Source organism: Peromyscus leucopus, chromosome 16_21 (genome assembly GCF_004664715.2).
Source record: "Peromyscus leucopus breed LL Stock chromosome 16_21, UCI_PerLeu_2.1, whole genome shotgun sequence".
Classification (NCBI taxonomy): domain Eukaryota; kingdom Metazoa; phylum Chordata; class Mammalia; order Rodentia; family Cricetidae; genus Peromyscus; species Peromyscus leucopus.
In genome coordinates this window covers 48970078-48990017 of record NC_051084.1, presented here as the reverse complement: position 1 = coordinate 48990017, position 19940 = coordinate 48970078, and the positions used below count along the sequence as shown (strand labels likewise).

General features: G+C 45.2%; 1 protein-coding gene across 24 annotated transcripts in view; it reads left to right on the top strand.

Annotated features, from left to right (window-relative positions):
* Nucleotides 1–19940, top strand: part of Dst (dystonin) — a 436213-nt gene that overhangs the window by 305341 nt on the left and 110932 nt on the right. For 17 of the 24 annotated variants that reach the window (XM_037199850.1, XM_037199849.1, XM_028865355.2 and 14 more), the window contains 12 exons: nucleotides 256–344; nucleotides 1122–1254; nucleotides 2290–7701; nucleotides 7835–7984; nucleotides 8448–8663; nucleotides 8836–8985; nucleotides 9957–10190; nucleotides 11475–11627; nucleotides 13228–13461; nucleotides 13897–14163; nucleotides 16657–17202; nucleotides 18318–18494. In XM_037199850.1, coding sequence (XP_037055745.1) covers nucleotides 256–344; nucleotides 1122–1254; nucleotides 2290–7701; nucleotides 7835–7984; nucleotides 8448–8663; nucleotides 8836–8985; nucleotides 9957–10190; nucleotides 11475–11627; nucleotides 13228–13461; nucleotides 13897–14163; nucleotides 16657–17202; nucleotides 18318–18494 — 7761 coding nt within the window. The remainder of the gene's footprint in view (nucleotides 1–255; nucleotides 345–1121; nucleotides 1255–2289; nucleotides 7702–7834; nucleotides 7985–8447; nucleotides 8664–8835; nucleotides 8986–9956; nucleotides 10191–11474; nucleotides 11628–13227; nucleotides 13462–13896; nucleotides 14164–16656; nucleotides 17203–18317; nucleotides 18495–19940) is intronic. The other 7 variants (XM_028865367.2, XM_028865369.2, XM_028865370.2 and 4 more) reach the window with 1 other exon arrangement.

The window sequence follows — 19940 nt, the reverse complement described above, 5'->3', positions numbered from 1 at the left end:
GAGCCAGGACAGATGCAGGAACTATGTGGTGTTGCATTGAGATGATAGCACCATGACACCTAGAGGACTCTGCACTTGTGTCTGCTGGGGAGAGCTGACCTCTTAGGCCTGTACACTGCTCACAGCTGATAGGCTATGTGTGTCACCGGAAAATACAAGTGTCACTTTTGTCTTGATTAAAATCATACATTTTTAATTATTAGTTAATACTCATTTTGTTGGGGGAGAGTTTGAATGTGCCTTCTTACCTTACAGATTTCCAGTAAAGAAATATCAACCAAAAAGGATCAGTTCTCTGAAGCTCTTCAAGCCACACAGCTTTTTTTGGCTAAACATGGAGACAAGTATGTTGGCTTTCACTGGCCTTTTCGTTGGGTGTAGGGTCACGTCCTGAAATCCATCCAGCAGACAAAAGGCAGCGTGTCTTACCTGACATCCTAACAGTGGAACACTAACAAACCACACTTTACTCAATAGATCATGAACTTAGCGACCCGCCACCCCCAGTCTTCACTGTTCTACAGTGTGCTCATCCTCATCTGTTACTGACAAGTAAACTGGCTCAGACAGGTTGAAGATGAGGAGCCAGTGAGTGGCAGGGCAGGCTCGAAGTCAGGTTTTAATTCTTTGGGGGAACTTCTTAAATGTGTTCTGTGTATGTGCGCGCACACACATGCATACATAATGGATGTGTCTGTGTTTTCTAGTCCTGTTTTTCACAAGTTATATATCTCAACCAGTGATTTGAACAAAGAAGGCATCATCCCCCATCTTAAATCCTATTGGCGTGTCCTCTTCATGGTTACCCTGAAATGATTTTGTGTTATTCCTTGAAGAATCTTTCTCTGATCAACTTGGAGTGGTTATTCTGGTCTTGTTGTTGTTTGTTTTTATCTGGGAGGGCACTGACTTACTAGTTTAACTCTTTAGTCTCTTTCTTAGTCAAAGGAAAGAATCTTGGGTATTTTATATAGGCCCCTGACTTCAATACATAATCATTTCAAGACCTGAGAAATAGTCACACTCTATTTGAAGACTGTGAAGCAGAGACATGGAGACAGGTTACAAACTTTTACACGTGAAGGCTAACACTATCCCTGGATACTTTATGCCTGTTGTAGACTGACAGATGAAGAAAGAAAGGAATTGGAGAAACAAGTGAAAGCTCTTCAAGAAGGTTATAATTTATTATTCAGTGAATCCCTGAAACAGCAGGAACCGCAACCCTCCGGAGATACGAAGGCAGAGGAGAAGGTAACGTTGCTCACTGATGTGAGGTCCATTCAAGAGTCTGGTCTGTGCATGGCTGAAAATGTATGGTAATGTACCTCAAGGTTTATAGGTGGGAAATACATGGAGAGAGGTGGAGAGTTTGGAGGCCTCTGTGTTTATAAAGTACAATCTCACATATGCTGATCATCATTCTCTGCCTTCTTAATCTCTGCCTTGCATGGTGTAAGAGGACTCGTTCATTTTCTAACTCTTCTTTTTCAAAGCCATTCTTTTACTATTATGTTAGGTATTTTATTATAAAATATGGTTAGAAAAGAGCCCGTGCATGGGCCATCTCTACATCTACAGTTGATATGCTATGGAGTTTTTTGATTGTCAGAGATACCCACGAAAATTATTTGAGTGATGGGAGGCTACATCTTAAAGTGAGAATACTCACATCTTTAAAAAAAAAAAAAATAGCAGAAATCATTTAAAAATTTTCTGGCTCATAGTAATGTGCCCAACACAATGCCCGATATTTTAAAAGTGTTTGTTATTTTTAATTCCATGACTCCTAGGAATACTTTGACATAATTTGTCATGTTTTGGGGGTATGTAACAAGGTTTCTGGCTCCTTAGTTTTTTTTTTTACTATCCTCGGGAAAATCTGTATGCTGTAAACATCGGTAGCATGGAGTTTGATGCTCTTTCATGTCACTAGACTCTAATCTCACTCGGATGCAGAAAGCATGATTTGCCTTCTAGATATGTGTTCTGTTTTCTCTCTGTCGACACCTACTCCATGTCCTCACTAACCTCGTTAGTATACACAGATATTGAGTTTTCAATTCACAGATGCATGTCGTTTTCAAAGCTTTATCACATCCTGTGCTGTTGACTAGATCACTGACATAGGTCACTTGTGCATTTGAGCTGCCTAACATTCACAAGCTGCCCTGGTAAGTAGAGGACTTTTTTATGATCAAGTTTATTATTATAAAACAAAACCACCTAAGTGGTAGGAAACGGCCTTGGGTTCCAGACTGACCCGAGCTTTCTGCATTTTCCTTCCAGCTGGATAAAGTGATCGCGGGCACCATCATTCAGTCAACTGGAGAGGTCCTTTCCATCTTCCAGGCGGTTTTAAGAGGCCTTCTTGACTATGAGACAGGAATCAAGTTGCTTGAGGCACAGCTGGTGATTTCTGGTTTGATTTCACCAGAATCAAGAAAGTGTTTTGACCTCCAAGATGCTGAAAGCCATGGCCTCATTGATGAACAAATTCTGTGCCAACTGAAAGAGCTAAATGAAGTAAAGCAGATCATTTCCACTACTTCGCCAACTGCGATTCCCGTGCTGGACTGTCTGGCTCAAGGCATGATAACAGAATCCATGGCCATCCGCGTTCTTGAGATACTGCTTTCTGCAGGGGCTCTGGTGGCTCCAGCCACAGGTGAACCCCTGACCCTACAAAAGGCTTTCCAGCAAAATTTGATTTCTTCAGCATTGTTTTCTAAAGTCCTTGAAAGGCAAAACACATGCAAAGATCTTATTGACCCATGCACTTCCGAGAAGGTATCTTTAACTGACATGGTCCAAAGAAGCATTTTGCAGGAAAATACCGGGATTTGGCTTTTACCCGTGAGACCACAGGAAGCGGGCCGAATAACACTGAAATGCGGAAGAAACGTCAGCGTCCTAAGAGCCGCTCACGAAGGGCTCATAGACCGTGAAACCATGTTTAGGTTGTTAGGTGCACAGCTTCTGTCTGGTGGTCTGATCGATTGCAACTCTGGGCAGAGAATGACTGTGGAAGAAGCCGTGGCAGAGGGAATGATTGACAGGGACACTGCAAGCAGTATCCTCACCTATCAGCTTCAGACCGGTGGGATCCTGCGCTCCAACCCTGCTAAGCGCTTAACGGTGGACGAAGCAGTGCAGTGTGACCTGATAACGTCCAGCAGTGCGCTCCTGGTTCTGGAGGCTCAGCGGGGCTATGTTGGACTCATTTGGCCCCACTCCGGTGAAATATTTCCCACATCTTCTTCCTTACAGCAAGAGTTGATCACAAACGAATTAGCCTACAAAATTCTGAACGGGAGACAGAAAATCGCTGCTCTCTATATCCCAGAAAGTTCTCAGGTCATTGATTTGGATGTTGCTAAGCAGCTGGGGATTATAGATAATAACACAGCATCCATTTTAAAAAATATAACCCTGCCAGACAAAATGCCAGATTTGGGAGATTTAGAAGCTTGTAAAAATGCCAAAAGATGGCTCTCTTTTTGTAAATTCCAGCCATCTACAGTTCATGACTACAGGCAAGAAGAGGATGGTTCTGATGGTGAAGAGTCAGTGACAACCCAGAGCTCAGAACAAACTAAAAAGTTATTCCTCTCTTATTTAATGGTGAACAGCTACATGGATGCAAACACGGGCCAGAGGCTTTTGCTCTATGATGGAGACTTGGACGAGGCTGTGAGCATGCTGCTGGAAAGCTGCGGTGCAGAACTTGGAGCCGACACAGCCGTAAAAGAAAGTCTCTCTGTCCTAAGCATCCCTGGTGCCTCTCCTAATTGTGCCTCAAGGAAAGAAAAGGATGAGTGTTCAACGTCAGCAGCTGGTTCTGCTAAATGTCCTTACAGACAACCGGAACATAAAGAGGCTCTTGAAAACAGCGAGTGTGCCATAAATAAAGAGTTCTGTAGAACGGGAAACAATGACAACAGTAGTGAATTGTATTGGGCAGAAAACCTAACAAATACAACAGCAATTGTTCATAAAGCCAGCAGTCCGTCTAGCGGGTGTGTCCCCAAACCTCCATCATACTCAACACAGCCTGAATATGCAGGGGGGAGCATGCTCAGACATGATTCTGATGACATACTGAAAGACAGTAAGGACCAATGTGAGCTTGAAACAAAGGCACATCCAGATGAATGTAATCATTCTAAAAGCACTCAAGACTTTGCAGGTAATTTTTTGACATCAAAAACTGGTAGACTTGGTCATCGGAATGAACGAGAGAATGAGGAGAGTATGCAGAAGGACCCGTCTGTCTTTGACTACTCCCCCCAGCTGAGTGCCCTGTTAAGTCATGATGAGTTGAGGCACAGTCAGGGCAGTCTGAGTGAATCACAAACCCCACAGAACACGGGATATATATGTGAAGCTTCTCCATTGTCGTTCAGTGACCAAAGTGTGTCAGCTGATAAAAGTACAAGAGAAAAATTCCAAGACCAATTTCTGGGGATCGCAGCTATTAACATCAGCTTCCAGGGAGAGCACTGTGGACAGAAATCTTTAGATATTGGGTGTAGCGATCCTCAAGTACAATATCACAGTGATGAATACCTGTCAGATGTTTCAGGTGAGAGTGAAAATACTCAACAAATAGATGAAAATGAGAAAAGTGGGTCTGAGGTGGACAAATACTCCTGTACCATGATCCCTGGGGATGGTTCACACAATACCGACACCTCTGTTTGTGGCACATTGTCACATAAAGGAGCCATTGATGCTGGTGACTATGAGACATCACTGCTGGCTGATCAGCAGAGTGACTCAGGGACAGACACTGAGAGTGATGATTATTTTTATGATACCCCCTTGTTTGAAGATGATGACCACGATTCTCTAGTTCTTCAAGGTGATGACCGTGATGGTTTGCAGCCTGAGGACTATGACATGTTGCAGGAGGAAAATGATGGGACCCCTCCTCCTGTTGATACTCTGTATGATGTTTCAGAAGAGAAGAAAAGTCCTTTGTTTCCCCAAGGAGGAATCATTGATAGCTTAAGTGTGAAGAACAGAGCACACTGTTCTCAGGAATTTCTTGTAGGTACAGAGAACGCTGGATTACATTTAGTTGACCAGAAACAGTTAAATTCAGTGGCCTCAGACAAGGTGAATGAACAGTTAATAGAACCTACATCCAAAAGGGAAAGCCCGTGTGCCCTTGACCAGAAGGATTCTGACTCATTGACTGACGGTGAAATCACAGGAAGGAAAGAGAGCTCAGGAGCTTCTGTAACACCTGATGAGGGTTGGAGAAGGAAAGGAGAGGAGTGTGGCACTAGCCAAGAAAGCCAGTCTGATGATGATCGGGTAGGTTCCACACCAAGTAGAGAAAGTTCCAGGCACTCTGTGTGTGACGTGAGTGACACAGATGAGGATGACGACGACGAAGACACTCCCAGTGGGGACCACAGCAGTGATGGAGGAGGAGGGGGACAAGGAGTGGAGGATGAGAACGGGAAGCCCATGTACCACGTTGGAGATACCCGTTTGTGTGCCACCACCCCTGGAAAGGAGCATGGAGGTGAAAACCGACGTACCAGTCCCATGCTTCTCCTGGATGAAATGCACCATGACAGTCCTTTAGAAAAGCAGCACCGTGCCAGGGCTTTGCAGCCAGAATCAACTGGGAAGCAAAGTCAAGGCACTGAAAGAAGCAGCCGTCCAGAACTTACGACGGAAGCTGATGAGGAGAGCAAAGTCAGCCCGGCTGGTCACGTGGCAACTCAAGATGTGTCGCTGACTGATGCTAAAGACCAGGCCTCGGAAAAAGTCTTTGGCTTTGAAAGTATTTTATCTAACGATGCCAGTTTGATTTCCGAATTAGAAAGTGATGTGATGAGCACAAAAGTCAAGTTGGTTCAAGGGCCGGAATCTACAAATATTCTAAAGGCTGAAGGCGAGTATCTTGAGAATGTATCACCCAAAATCAGTCCATCTTTGGAGGAAATCATTTGTTCTGAAACTGAGTTACTAGGAGGACCTTCTGGGGAAAGCCAGTTGTCATCCAGCGTAAGTGACAAGGATCAGCAGGAAAGTGGAAGAGGTCTGGTTAAAGGTAGAGACGGCAAAAGCGACCAGCTGGTGGACGAGACATCCATTCGGGAAGTGGGCTCGGGTAAAGGGGAAGGGTCGTTAGAAGGCTCAGGAGAAGAAGAAAGGTGTCTCGACCCCTTTCCAAATGAAAGTGCACCAGAGAGCCTCAGTATGGTCGAGAGCCAGGCTCCCCATCCACTGACGAACACCGAGCAACTCACTCACAGAGGGGGCCTGGAAGCAGCGACGGTGACTCTTGGAGGTGAACTCAAAAATGTCAGTGAAAGTCCTGTTCCGTCTGAGGCTCTGGCAGAAATATTTGACACCTCAGCTTCTGAAGTGACTCGTGCCTACTTTACTTCAGATGTCACATCCCCTGAGGGAAAGAGCCACGTGGAAGGAGATTCCTTCACAGAAGGACTGGAGACAGAGAGTGATCCGTTTACTTCCTTAGAAAACTCTGACAAACATATAAAAGTGGATATACCAGAACCAAACAAAAACATCCCAAGCTCTGCCTCAATAGTTTCTCCTCTCATGGAGGATGATTTATGGACAGTAAGTAATGCAGAGGAAACGTCAGTCCTTCCCCAAGAAGACTGGCCTCCAGGTGCCAAGATCCAGCAAAGTGATACTTGTACCAAAGAAAGTATCTCAGAAGGAAAAACAGGAAGCCTTCAGTTCACTCCAGAAAATAAGGACACCACACTGTCACCCCTGCCTCTTAAAAGTGTGGAGGACTGTGGAGAAAATACCAGTTCTGAGCGGTCTGAGCTCCATCTGAATGGAGTGAACAGCGCCTCCAGTAACAACACTTTGGAGGGGGGCTGCTCACCATTAGGAAGCAGCAGGGAGAAAGAAAGCACTGAGAAAGAGCCACACACAGAACTAGCCTTAGCTCCAAGACTCCAAGAGAGAGCGGTTCATGTTCCCGAGTTGTCTCTGGCATTTGGGAATGGTGGGGAGGCCATCTTGAAAAGCATGTTAGAAGAAGGTCATACCAATCTCCAAGAGGGGGGAGACCCCTCAGCTGGCACAGGCACCAAAATTTCAATTCAGAGCTTCATTAAAACAGTTGTCTTGCCTCAGTTGCCGGATGAAGTATCTAATGTGCCCAGTCTTGGCGTTTCCCCCATGAATAACTCATCAGAACCGAAGGCAGAGAGTGGAGGGGATCCTCTCTGCATTGCAAGTCTTCTTGATATACTGAAGCAAAAACAACAGACCCAAGAAACCCCAGGCACATCTGAGTTGATGAAAGTGTTAACTCAAATGGAGTGGGATCCAGAGCAAAGAGGCATTGCATCTGAATTATTTCCACCACAACTTAAAAATGCTTTGTACAAGCTGCTTTCGGATGACTCTTCCGCTGAAAGAGAACAGGCTGAAGCCTCGAATCAAAAACCATGGGCTGCTTCTGAGGTGGTGGAGGAAAAACCGTACATCTGTGGTGGTCTGAAAAGCAAAGAAGGAACTCGCCATTCTCCGAACCCCCAAACTGTGGGAGAAACAGGGGCAGAGCTCTCTACTGTGCACACAGCAGCCTTGGCAGGAGACAAGAAGCTTGAAGAGCTGTGCAGTGAGCCTCCGGGTCATTCGGAACGTGTTTCTGCAGCAAAAGAAATGGCCTCTGGTGACAACTCGGTGGAAAAAGTGAGTTGACATAGTCGTTTTTTTCCCATGACAATTCCAGCATCAAACACGTGGGGATAATCCCATGCATTTTTGTTTCCTTTAATATTTTTTCATAAAGGCTATTAATTACTGTGTCCAAATCTGTTTTCAGTGTTCCAGTGAGTTGCAGCAGTGTTTACAGCATTCTGAGAAAATGCATGAGTATTTGGCTTTGCTTGGAGACATGAAACCCCCGTTAGAAAGTCAGCCGTCTGAGGATAACAGTCTAGAAGCCTTGAAGAATCAGCTTAAGCAGTTAGAGGTAAGTTTAATCTACTGACGTGCCTGTCAGCTTTCCATCAGTAATCAAGTTAAGCAAGAGGTCTGTATGGGGTCGTAGTTTTAGAGGCTCTGACCTACGACCCCTTGGTCCTGTTACCTTTAGTTTTGTGGCAAGGCAGTTCATCACCTCATACTGAAAGGCAGAAGAGAGGGAGTCCATAGTGCCCCTGTCCCCTTTGAGAGTCCCCCAAGCCCTGAGATCTGAAGTTCTCCTCTTAAGTCCACTTCTTAAAGTTTCTAATCCTCCCCTGTAGCACCAAGCCAAGGTCCAGAGCACCAGCCTTGGGAGACATTCAGACCCCAGCTGCCGTATTGGGTGGTTCGTGGATGGTACCATGTCATGCACAATTTGCGAAATGTGGAATGCTTTGCCCTTATGTTCTGTGTTTGGGTTTCTGCCTTTTGCTGAGCGGTAAATAGATGTGGAATATATTTCTTTGCAGACATTTGAGTTGGGGTTTGCTCCAATTGCTGTGTTTTTGAGAAAAGATCTAAAGTTGGCAGAAGAGTTCTTAAAGTCTTTTCCTAGTGACCTTCCCAGAAGACATCGAGAGGAACTGAGCAAAAGCCACGAAGGTTTACAGAGTGCCTTCTCATCCCTCAGCAGTGCATCCTCAGAAAGAAAGAAACGGCTCATGCTTGCCATCGACTCTGAAATGGTAGGCTTTTATAAAAGGGTGAATTTTGAATAAAATGTGATTAATTATTTAAAAATTTGTGGGTTTTTTAAGTATTATCATTTTTACAGTTCTCAACTCTTCAAACAGAATCATTGTAGGACTTCGAAATTTGGGGGACAAACAGAAATGAACATGTAATTTTGTTTTCTAGTCTAAACTCACAGAAGTTTATGAAGACTTCCTGCATAAACTTACGTCATATTCAGATTGGGTATCAGAGAAAAGCAAATCTGTGAAGGATATTCAAACTGTGAACATCCAAGATACTGAACTTGTAAAAGAAAGTGTGAAGTTTCTTAAGGCAAGTATCAAAGTCCATATGACAAGGTATAAGACCTGTAGATTTAGGGTAAGACGTGTTCAGGACAAATACAACCTTCCTGAGACTACTAGGGACTTCAAGCCTGTCTTTGGCCTGAAGAGATACCTTTCATAACTGCCCTAACTCTGGAAGCTATCCCATACACCGTACCACTGACAAAGTGACATTTGTGTGCTTGTCTTTTTTATAAATGAATGATGTAAGCACAAGATAGCCATAAATTAGTCAAAAGTATGGGAGCATAAGTCATACTTAGATAATTTTGGTGTGAAATTTTTTTTTTTACATGCTCTTAATTTGAACAACAATCCCATGAACACAGTTAGGCTCCTTGTCTCAGAATCAGAAAACTAAAATTGTCGTGTGTCGAATTCACATTTTGTGTTGTTTGTGGTCTTGTTGTGTGTGATCACAATTGAAAGGCTAATGGAAACGTGAGCAGTTACTTTGTGATGTTAATGTGCCTTTCACTGTGATGAATGAACCTGTGTGGGATCTTCATTTTTTGTTTTTTGTTTTTGTTTTTTGTCAGTTACATTTTTTTTTTTTTCAAGGCAGGGTTTCTCTGTGTAGCTTTGCGCCTTTCCTGGAACTCGCCTTGTAGACCAGGCTGGCCTCGAACTTACAGAGATCCGCCTGGCTCTGCCTCCCGAGTGCTAGGATTAAAGGCGTGTGCCACCACCGCCTGGTGTCAGTTACATTTTAAATAGGATATACCAAAGACAGACCGTTCTTGGGGTTACTTATCTGTATATGTGTTAACTACTGTCATATTTAAATGCTTTATTATTGGGATGGAGCAGTGGCTTAGTGTATAAATGGCTTGCCACACTTTCTGCGCGAGCATGCAGATTTGAGTTTAAATCCTAGATTCCGTGTTAAGTTGGGGGATAACGCACATCTGTATCACTAATGCTTCGACACCGCAACTTGTACGGCTTTCTTCACAGGATGTGCTAAGAGACCTTACACACACCAAAGCGCAGCTGGAAACGGCGGCCTTTGACATACAGTCCTTCATCTCCGACCATGCTCAAGATCTGTCTCCCAACCAAAGCAGACAGCTGCTGAGACTCTTAAATACAACCCAGAAGTGTTTTCTTGATGTGCAGGAGCTGGCAACCACGGAGGCAGACCAGTTAGAGACTCACCTACACCTAGAGCAGGAGCTCGGTCATCAGAAGGTCTGCCTGTCTTGTGGAGCTGGGCTCACTGTTTGCCTTGTTCAGTGTGAAACCAGAAATAGTGGCCTGCTAGGGAGGGGCTCTGGGCGGACCTGAGTGGGTGTGGAGGGTGACTTCTGCAGTGGGTCTAGGGAAGTACTCTGGGCAGGCCTGAGTGGGTGTGGAGGGTGACTTCTGCAGTGGGTCTAGGGAGGGGCTCTGGGCGGCCTGAATGGGTGCAGATCAGATTTCTTGCAGCAGAACACAGCGTGGTTTTCATGTTGATGCTGCCATGCCGTTGATCTTTTTCATCGTTCTCTAGCAGTGATTTGTTAGGCGAGAGTCTGAATTCTCTCCCCGAAAATGGGAACTAGAACGCATGCAGACATGTGCAGGAGTAACTGATAATGGTTTAGCTCTGGAGTTCAGAGCACGATTTTCCCCTGGAAGAAGGAGGGAGGCACAGAGTTGGAGCTTGTGCTTTGGAGTACTCGTCTAGAGCTGAATTGCCTAAATTTGAATCCTAAATGCTCTACTTTATCTGCTTTGTGTGGCTCAGGGAAGTGACTTACCCTCACTTTGCTCGCTGGTAAATTAGAAATAGTAGTGCTTACCTGGTAATATTATGAGCACTGATAAAATGACTCATATGAAGCAGCCCTGTGCCTGACCGGCGCTGTGCTTTCAGTAAACACGAGCTGTGTTTACCGTCGCTGTGGGCCAGATAAGTGTGTCTGGGGGAGAGGAAAATAAAAGTACAAGTTTTGACTTACTAATCGTTCAGATTTCATGGATTCAGTACGTGCAGTGGCTGTAATGAGCAAAGAACGTAAGGACAGAGTCAAAGTAATGCATGCGACGTTCCTGTTTTTCTTGAAGCATCCGGGCATTGTGTGTAGCATGATAACCTGTATATACATATCCATATGTTTACTGACCAATCACAACTAACTTCTCTTTTGGTGTCCTTTTGCAGAATTAATTCTGTGGGTCGCAGGGTTCAAGAACTTAAGAACATGGGATGTTTCTTCCTGTCGATCAGAAGTTCCATCTCTTACACATATGCATGGCCAGTATTCTGTTGAGCAGCCTCACCCAAACAGGCTCTTTCCGTGTGTATGGGACATGCTCATACTGTACTCTCTGTCTGTCCTTGCTCGGTTGGCACTCCAATGCTATCGTGTTTACAGCATACTTAAAAAAGCTTAATGGAGCGTGTTTGGAAAGTGATTTCTGATAAGAGGCTTGGTCAGAAGCGAGGTGAAGGTCACCCCTTGAAGGTGTTTTGGGTTTTCTCCATCTTAGGTTGTGGCAGAGCGTCAGCAAGAGTACAAAGAGAAACTCCAAGGACTGTGTGATCTCCTCACCCAAACCGAAAACCGCCTCATCAGTCAACAAGAAGCCTTTGTGATTGGAGATGGCACGGTGGAGTTAAAGAAGTACCAGACTAAGCAAGAGGTAGACCTGTGGGAGCAGCAGCTGTGTGTCCCTATTAGGTCTGGTTACAGTGTCTGGAAGGCCCCTGGGCTTGCTGAAAACAGATCAGGTGTATCAGAAGCAAGGCATTCCCAGAGGCCCTGAAAAAGAGCTTTAAACTTCATACTGAAAGCTAGACTCACACTTAAAGCAGGCCACCTCATTGTCTAGACTTCTTTGGTGACATACTTCATGGGAGGGGGGGGGGCGTAAATGATACTTGACAATGTGAGCCCTTTATGTCCAGCTGACTCACTTGCAAATCAGGAGAAATAGCCTTCAGTCTGAGTTCTTTCTCAGTACTCAGTACTTTCTCTTCCTTTTCCTCTTGTCTTTTCCTATAATTCATTCTTTTTTTATTTTAGAAGGGAAAGGGATAAAATAACAAAAATGCCAGATAAGAAAAATCTGTATTTTGGTGTCGGGAGAGAGAGCCTCATTCTGTGTAGCTTTTGACTCAAATTCAGTGTTAGTCGTGCCTCTGGGTCTCAGTTTCCTTCAGTAAGAACTGAGTATACTTCTCTTGCCACATTCTTATTAAAGCCGAGGAACCATGAGTCAAGTCACTCCCACGGTTAATGTTATATACAGGCGCTCATGCAAGTCAAACACTCAAAACCTGGAGGAGCCTCAAGGCAGAGTATGGACAAAGGTGTTTTTAAAACGCACTGGTGTATTTTAAAGAATAAAAATGCGTAAAAACAGGATTCCTTTGTTTTTAAGAGAAAAGATCACAGAGGGAAATTTCCACTTCCCAGGCAAAGGAAAGCTGTAACTCCCGAGGGGAGAGCTCCCTCGAGTGCCCTAACGGCCAGAGCTAGGTTGCAAACATTACATCATGCCAAATGGTGGTGGCGCACGCCTCTAATCTCAGCGCTCCGGAGGCAGAGGCAGGGGGATCTCTGAGTTCGAGGCCAGCCTGGTCTACAGAGTGAGATCCAGGACAGCCAGGGCTACACAGAGAAACCCTGCCTTAAAAAAAAAATAAAAACAAACCACAACCCACTACATTATATATAACCTGGTGTTAGAAAAAGAAAGTGTCTCAGTTCACTGATGGAACTATTTATTTTCTTTTCTTTCTTGAGTGAATAGGTATGTATTAAAATCAGTGTTCAGTTTGGTGTGAGGGTAGTGTATGGCTGTAAGCATAACACTGGGGAGGCGGAGGAAGAGCATCACTTTCTTGGCCTGCCTGGGCCACATAGTGAGACCCAGTCTCAAAAAGTATGTACTGGTGTTTAGAAATAGACTAAATATCATCCCAAATTTATGTTGCAAAAGGGCTTATATAAAGCTCATACAAATTTGTACGGCTCGTGTGCTCAGTGCCTCAATATTTTCAATGTTTCACAAATGGTCTTTTCTTAAGCATGAAAAACTCATACATTCTTAATATTGAGATTTCAAATTATATGAAAATTAAAGTGCAGTCAAGCCACCTCACACTCCCATACTCTGTATGCTTTTTCAGCAGCATTTGCTAGTCTCTGCCTACAATAACTCTCTTAGAATTACAGTTCTGCAGGAATTGAAATGATCTACTAGAATCCTTTCTCCTCGTGTGTATGTGTGTTTTAAGGAATTGCAGAGAGAGATGCAAGGCAGTACACAGGCACTGGCGGACCTTGTGAGGAACACGGAAATCTTTTTAAAAGAGAGTGGCGACGAGCTGTCCCGCGAAGATAAAGCTTTGATCGAGCAGAAACTGAGCGAGGCAAAGATGAAGTGCGAGCAGCTGAATGTAAAGGCAGAACAGTCGAAAAAGGAGCTGGATAAAGCGGTGACGTCAGCCATCAAGGAGGAGGCTGAAAAGGTACCTGTCCAAGCGCATGGTACACGGTTGCCTTGCAGGAGATGGCTAACACAGCGTGGTAGCTGCTCGCTTTTTGTTACGTGTATCAGGTGGTAGTGAGCCGTGATTAGCTCGGAGAGCGAAAATGCTGGGACTGTGGGCACATAGTTGCCAAATACAAACGAAGATTGGAAGAATTGGCTTTGCTTAATCTTTCCTAAGTAGAAGCAGACTGAGAGACTTTGGATGTAAGAAGTGCTGTCAATTATTGTTAAAAATTCAAAATAATATGTTTGAAGGCAGTATAGACCCAGAGTAACTGCTTGTTGCTTTAGGGTTTAATTCCCATATGTTTCTAATATGTGTTAGTTTTTATAATTCAGGATTGCCTAAGTACTTTTTAAATGTGTTAAGCCTAGGCTGTGTCTATAATATTTATGAACCTTCCCTACCCAGGTCGCAGCTGTGAGGCAGCTGGAAGAGAGCAAAACCAAAATAGAAAACCTTATGGACTGGTTGTCGAATGTGGAGAAGGACTCGGAGGGGGCAGGCGGGAAGCACACGCAGATGATGGAGCAGAATGGAACCCATTCTCATGACGGTGATGGCAAGTCAGTAGCTGGTGAGGAGGACGAAGTCAATGGCAACCTGCTGGAGACAGATGCTGAGGAGCTCGCCGGGACCACGGAGGAGAATCTGAACCAGCAGTACCAGAGAGTCAAGGTGTGCGGTTTAGAGAGTGATACTGACCTTAGTCAAGGTCAGTAGTCAGCTTGATACAACCACAGAGAGGAAAGACTTTCCCTACCCCAGGCTCCTTGTATGTCAAATATAAATTACTGTGGACGTTCTCAGGAGGAAATCACAGCTTCTGGGCATAGGTGAAGCCTGTTTAAGAAATAAGAGAGGGCTGGAGAGTTGGCTCAGTGGTTAAGAAAGCTTGCTACTCTTGCCGGGAGTTCAAGTTCAGTTCCCGGCACCCACATCAGGTAATTAACAACTGCCTGTAGCAACAGCTGTCCTCCAAGGTCATCCATATCAGACATACATGAATAAATTTTAAAAAATGAATCTGGCAGTGGACCTCTCCAGTGGCCAGGCACTTCATTTCGTCTTCTTGGCCACTCTTTGAGGTTTTAAATTTCCATTTTATAAGACAGTGGCAACTTACATACCTAAAGCAGCTTGCCCCTGTTGCATATGTAGGAGAGCTAGAGATTGGCTTTAACCTCAGCCATGGTTTTGGTTGATGGGTGGATCTCTCTGCTGCATGCTTGCAGACTGGCTTGCCATGCACACTGGCCTGCCGTGCAGCCTGAGGAGCATCCATTCTACCCTGAGCCTCTGAGGCAGTGCGGGCCATTGTGGAGAATGAAAGCCCGGTGCATGGCGCAGTGGCAGCCTTCAATCCTGCAGGATTGAAGGGAGTAGCCGTTATTTCTTTTAAAAGTGTCCCAGAGTTGATGGTTTTGTCTCGGTGCCTGGAATCCAGTGCTGGATGACAGGGTTTGAGAGGCTTTTGCAGGTCGACTGACTCTTCTAGAATCCAATGGGGTACTCTCAGTGAGATTTTCTAGAAGATGTAACTTATGCCCAAAGAGTGGGGTACTCACTGATGACACTCTCAAAAAGCTTGGAAATAGGACATCACTGTCCCTGGTTTTATGAGTTATGACAAAAAAAGCCATGAAAAGGTAGTAAGTTAACCAAAGTAGTAAGAATTATCAGTGAGCATACTTTAATATGAAGAAGTCACCTAAACCAGCCATTGCTTTAGACCACAGCATGGCATTTTCCTTCTGCTATCTTTACTTCTGAGGTTGAGAATCCTTAAGAAGCAATCTGTTGTCTGAGTAGGGATGCAGCCAGAGGGTCCAAGTTAGCCATGTCCGCCCTCTGCAGCGGTGCCGGGCCCCGGGTCAGCCAAGCCCCTCTCCTCCCCTCGGCCTGAGATTCCTTATAGACGAGGAGGGATACTGATCTGATGACGTAAGGTATTCTGAGTGTCCATCCTGTCAGATGCAAAGCCCTGCTGGAGAGAAACACTGGAAGATGATTCAAATGCCAAGGACCCAGTTTGTGGAAGAAAATTGTTTGAACAAAAATATTCACCAGCGGCACACAAGGTGTTGGGCACTGCTGCAGATAGTGAGGGTGCAGGTGTGGACAGGCCTGCACTCTGCTGCCTGGCTGAGAACAGCTTGTGAGCGGGGCGTGGCCTCTCCATGATTCTAAGACCTTGACTGCTGTTATTATTCTCTTTCTGCCTGGGGCGCTCGCCTACCGAGGGGAGAGGACAGCATGGCACCCAGTAACTAAGTTAGGTGTTTGGTGGAAGGTAGTAAGTGCTGAGAGAGAAATCTTAGTAAGCCGGTCAAGAGTAATGTAGTGTGGTGTGGTTCCTTTTTTAGTGTGTAAATCAAGTAGTTAACCATGTTGTAACCAACAAAACCATCTCGATGGAATTTATGCAGATATTTAAAGGGGATGGAGGCAGCTGTGTGGGTGTCTGTTGAAGGAACTGCCACCTGGCAAAAACACAAGGAGAAAAAAAATTGACCAAGATACCTACCCAGCTGGGTGGGGGTAGAGGTGGGAGCAAGCAGAGACCAGGTGTAGCTGAAAGAGTCCTGCGGTGTAAACCAGATCAGGCCCGTGTTCGCCATGAAACTGAGAAAATTGCTCAAAAGGTTTATTAACCTTTATTTGCCATATTTGGGTAGAATATTTGAAGAAACTTCTTGTAGATGGAGAGGAAGGAACTTAAGGTGCCTTAAGGCCAACCTGCTCCCTGGAAATAGAGGCCGCAGGTGGCTCTGTGTACCTTTGACCTCTTGGCAGCAGCATTTCCCGGGAGCTCTGTCTGCCTTGCTGCCTCGGAGTGGCCTTGAACTCCTAGCTTGGGCCAGGTTCTGGAGGGATTCTCTGTATGTGAGCTGAGATGGTCCTTAAAGCAAATCTGTGACGCACCGAGGTCACCGCCTCCGTGTTCACTGTAAGAACCAGATGTCACCAATGCCTTCTCCCTCACGTCTGCTCCTTTAGCTCTTGCTCGACTTCTCTAACGTCTTTAAATTGACCGGTAAGAGGATTATATATATGGTGGCTTGAAAAGCGCGTTGAGAAGTGAGTTGGGTTTTGGAAGCTGGGTCACCCTTAAGGTCACAGTGTTCCCAACAGCTCTAAAGCTGCCATTCACTTGTCTTCTCCACACAGGCCCAGCACGAAAAGATCATGGCTCAGCACCAGGCGGTCATCTTAGCCACGCAGTCTGCGCAGGTACTGCTTGAGAAACAGGGCCACTACCTGTCACCCGAAGAAAGGGAGAAGCTGCAGGCAGACATGCAGGAGCTGAAAGCGCATTATGAGACTGCGCTGGCCCAGTCCGAGAAGAAGGTGAAGCTGACGCATTCCCTGCAGGAGGAGCTGGAGAAGTTTGACGCTGACTGTAGCGAGTTCGAGCATTGGCTCCAGCAGTCGGAACAAGAGCTGGAGAACCTGGAGGCGGGTGCCGACGACCTCAGCGGGCTAACGGACAAGCTGACCAGGCAGAAGAGTTTCTCCGAAGACGTCATCTCACACAAAGGTGACTTGAGGTACATCACCATTTCCGGAAACAGGGTGTTAGAAGCCGCCAAGTCTTGCAGCAAGAGAGACGGCCACAGGAACGACAGGGACAACGTGGACACTTCCGCAACCCACAGAGAGGTTCAGACCAAACTCGACCAGGCTACACAGCGCTTCCGGTCTCTCTACTCCAAGGTAATTTTATTTTCCTTTCGTTTTTTTGAGTAGAGGTCAGTCTGTGATGTATTTTTCAGTCTTCCCTCTTCACCTTTGCTTTGGGTGTAGAAGATATATATATCTATACCGACACGGGGGAAAGTAGTAGTTTTATTCATCTCCTTTACTTCTGGAAAATGTCTCTTAAAGATGAGCAACTTCAAGTTACTTAATTTTGAGAGAGGTTTACCAGAAGTTTTTGGTCCTCTAATTACGCAGTGCCAAATGTGACCACCAGAGGGAGTACATGAGCTAAGCTGAAAGAGGGGCTAGCCCTCTAGTCTTGCCAACTGAAGTTTTCGTGTAGGCTAGATAATCCCCTTCCCATATATTACAGAACTGTTTGTCATACAGACGTATCTGATCGGTATGTGCTCATTATTAATAACTAATGTTTATTAATGATGAACATTCTGTGTCGTTTCGTGTATTACTCTGGAAAATAGAGAGTCTTATTAAAAACAAAGACTGTAAGCCAGGAGTGGTAGTGCATGCAATGCTCAAACTCACTACAGTCAGCGTCAAACTTCTCCAGCTCCTCCTGCAGGGAATGCTAAGGAAGGGGAGTGAATTTGGGTCAGCCTGTCTCAAAATAGAGAGGAGGGGACACAAGAACCTATTTCCCTGCTTGCTACATAAGCTGCTCAGATTTAGCCCACCTGTATAAATGATTTGAAAGGTAGCTTTGAGGCTTGGATTTTGCTTCCTTTTAATGTAAGTTATTTGATTTCATTGTGTTAATCTTGTGCAACATGTAGAAATGATTTATAAGGCACCGTAAAACTATTTTCATTGAATTTCTCTCTATATATTGTCTGAAAGCCCAGGAGATAGACCCCGGTAAGTCTGCCTCGACCGGTGATTCATTCTCGTTTAAGAGCAGCCACCAGTATGCTTTTTAATAATTAAAAGTCTAGAAACATCTCATTTCTGTGGTTCCCTTTTGACTTCTCCACACAAAGGAAAAAAACTCAACTTCGGTTGAAGTCTATTCTTTCCCTGAGTTTCACAGCTTCCACATCTTGAGATTATGTGACGTGTAATAAAACAACAGGTTTCAGTCTCTTTCCCCATCTCTTCTTTGGCTTTTTTAGTGCAATGTTCTCGGGAATAACCTGAAAGATCTGGTGGATAAATACCAACACTACGAAGACGCTTCATGTGGGCTTCTTTCCGGGCTGCAGGCCTGCGAGGCCAAAGCGAGCAAACATCTGCTGGAGCCCATTGCTGTGGACCCCAAAAACCTGCAGAGGCAGTTAGAAGAGACCAAGGTAAGGAAAGGGGGGTGGGGGGGAAACTGCCCCTCAGTAGTCCCATTGAAGGCCTTCCATTCTCTGCACCTGTGTGGTAGTTTTACTTGGGGCCCACAAAACATGTGGAAAGCATTCTATCCACCAGGGGGGTTCCAACCAGACCCATACCGTTTGTCCACTGTTCTGAACTGGTCTGACGTTGCTGTTATTGCCTGCATTGACTGCACCCACCTCCTGCCCTCAAGGCCCGGGCCTCTTATTTACTATTGTATTTCTTAATTTTTCTCCCCTTTCCATTAGAATTCAGCTCTGTGAAGGTGGGTGTTCGTGTCTATGTTGTTCAGGGCTGTGTTCCCAGTGTCTAGACCAGTAGTTCTCAACCTGTGGGTCACGACCTCCATGGAGGTCGAACAGCCTTTTCACAGGGTCTCCTAAAACCATCTGCAGATCATATATTTACATTATGATTCATAGCAGTAGCTAAATTATAGTCTTGAAGTAGTAATGAAATAATTGGGGGTCACCGCAACATGAGACACTGTATTAAAAGGTCACAGTATTAGGGAGGTCAAGAAACACTGATCTAGAGGGTTACCTGGCCCAGATGCACAATGAGTGTTTGTTCAAGAGTGGACAATGTAGAAGAATGTTACTGTGGAGTTCAGTGTCTCAGAGTCAGTGTTGGAGAGCCTGGTATGTTCCCTCAAGGTGGAGAGAGATGCAGACTTCAGGTGTTATTAATGCCTCATTACAGAACATCTTCCTGCCCTCTCAGAAATGCAGGTTTGACATCATCCTAAGTGTGTGATTACCAACTCTCGGTCTGACAGCTGGCAAGTTAGTCTCTAGCTTTTTTAATACAAAGCATATTTAAACACTTTTTAAAAGCAAGGATAGATAATTTTTAAAATTCTTCATTCTTGCTAGGTATAATAAAATAAAAATGGGAGTTTGAAAGTTTTATTGCTCTAGAAATGGCTTCTTTTAGCAGGTGGGGCTACTCACTGGTGTTGCTAGGGTCAGAGCCAGAGCCCTGGCGGCCTTAAAAAGCTAGGCTTGGCGACCACCCTCAGTAGGCCAGTCATAGAACCAAGTGACAGTGAAAGTAGAGATGTGTTCAGTGTGGCTGCGTTGTGAAGGGAAGCAGAGAGACCTGTCTTCGGGGTCTTGATCTGAGCTTTCAAGTTTAACGGAAGGCAAGAGATAGATGCTCGCAGCTAAGCCGTGCGGTCAGGGTGCGGTCTCCCATTGTTGGCCCGTCCTTGTCTCAGCTTCAGTCTCAGGTGGTCCGACAAAGCTGTGGGAACTGTGTAAGATCTCTTTCTAGGAAACAAGCTCACTCTTGGGCTTGCCTCTTGACCCTAGCCTCCTCCTTCTCCCAGCATGAGATTCCTGGGGAGATTCCCATGTTTGGGGGCCCATTGTGGGAATGGTCTCAGAACTGAAAGGAGAGCCACAGACGTC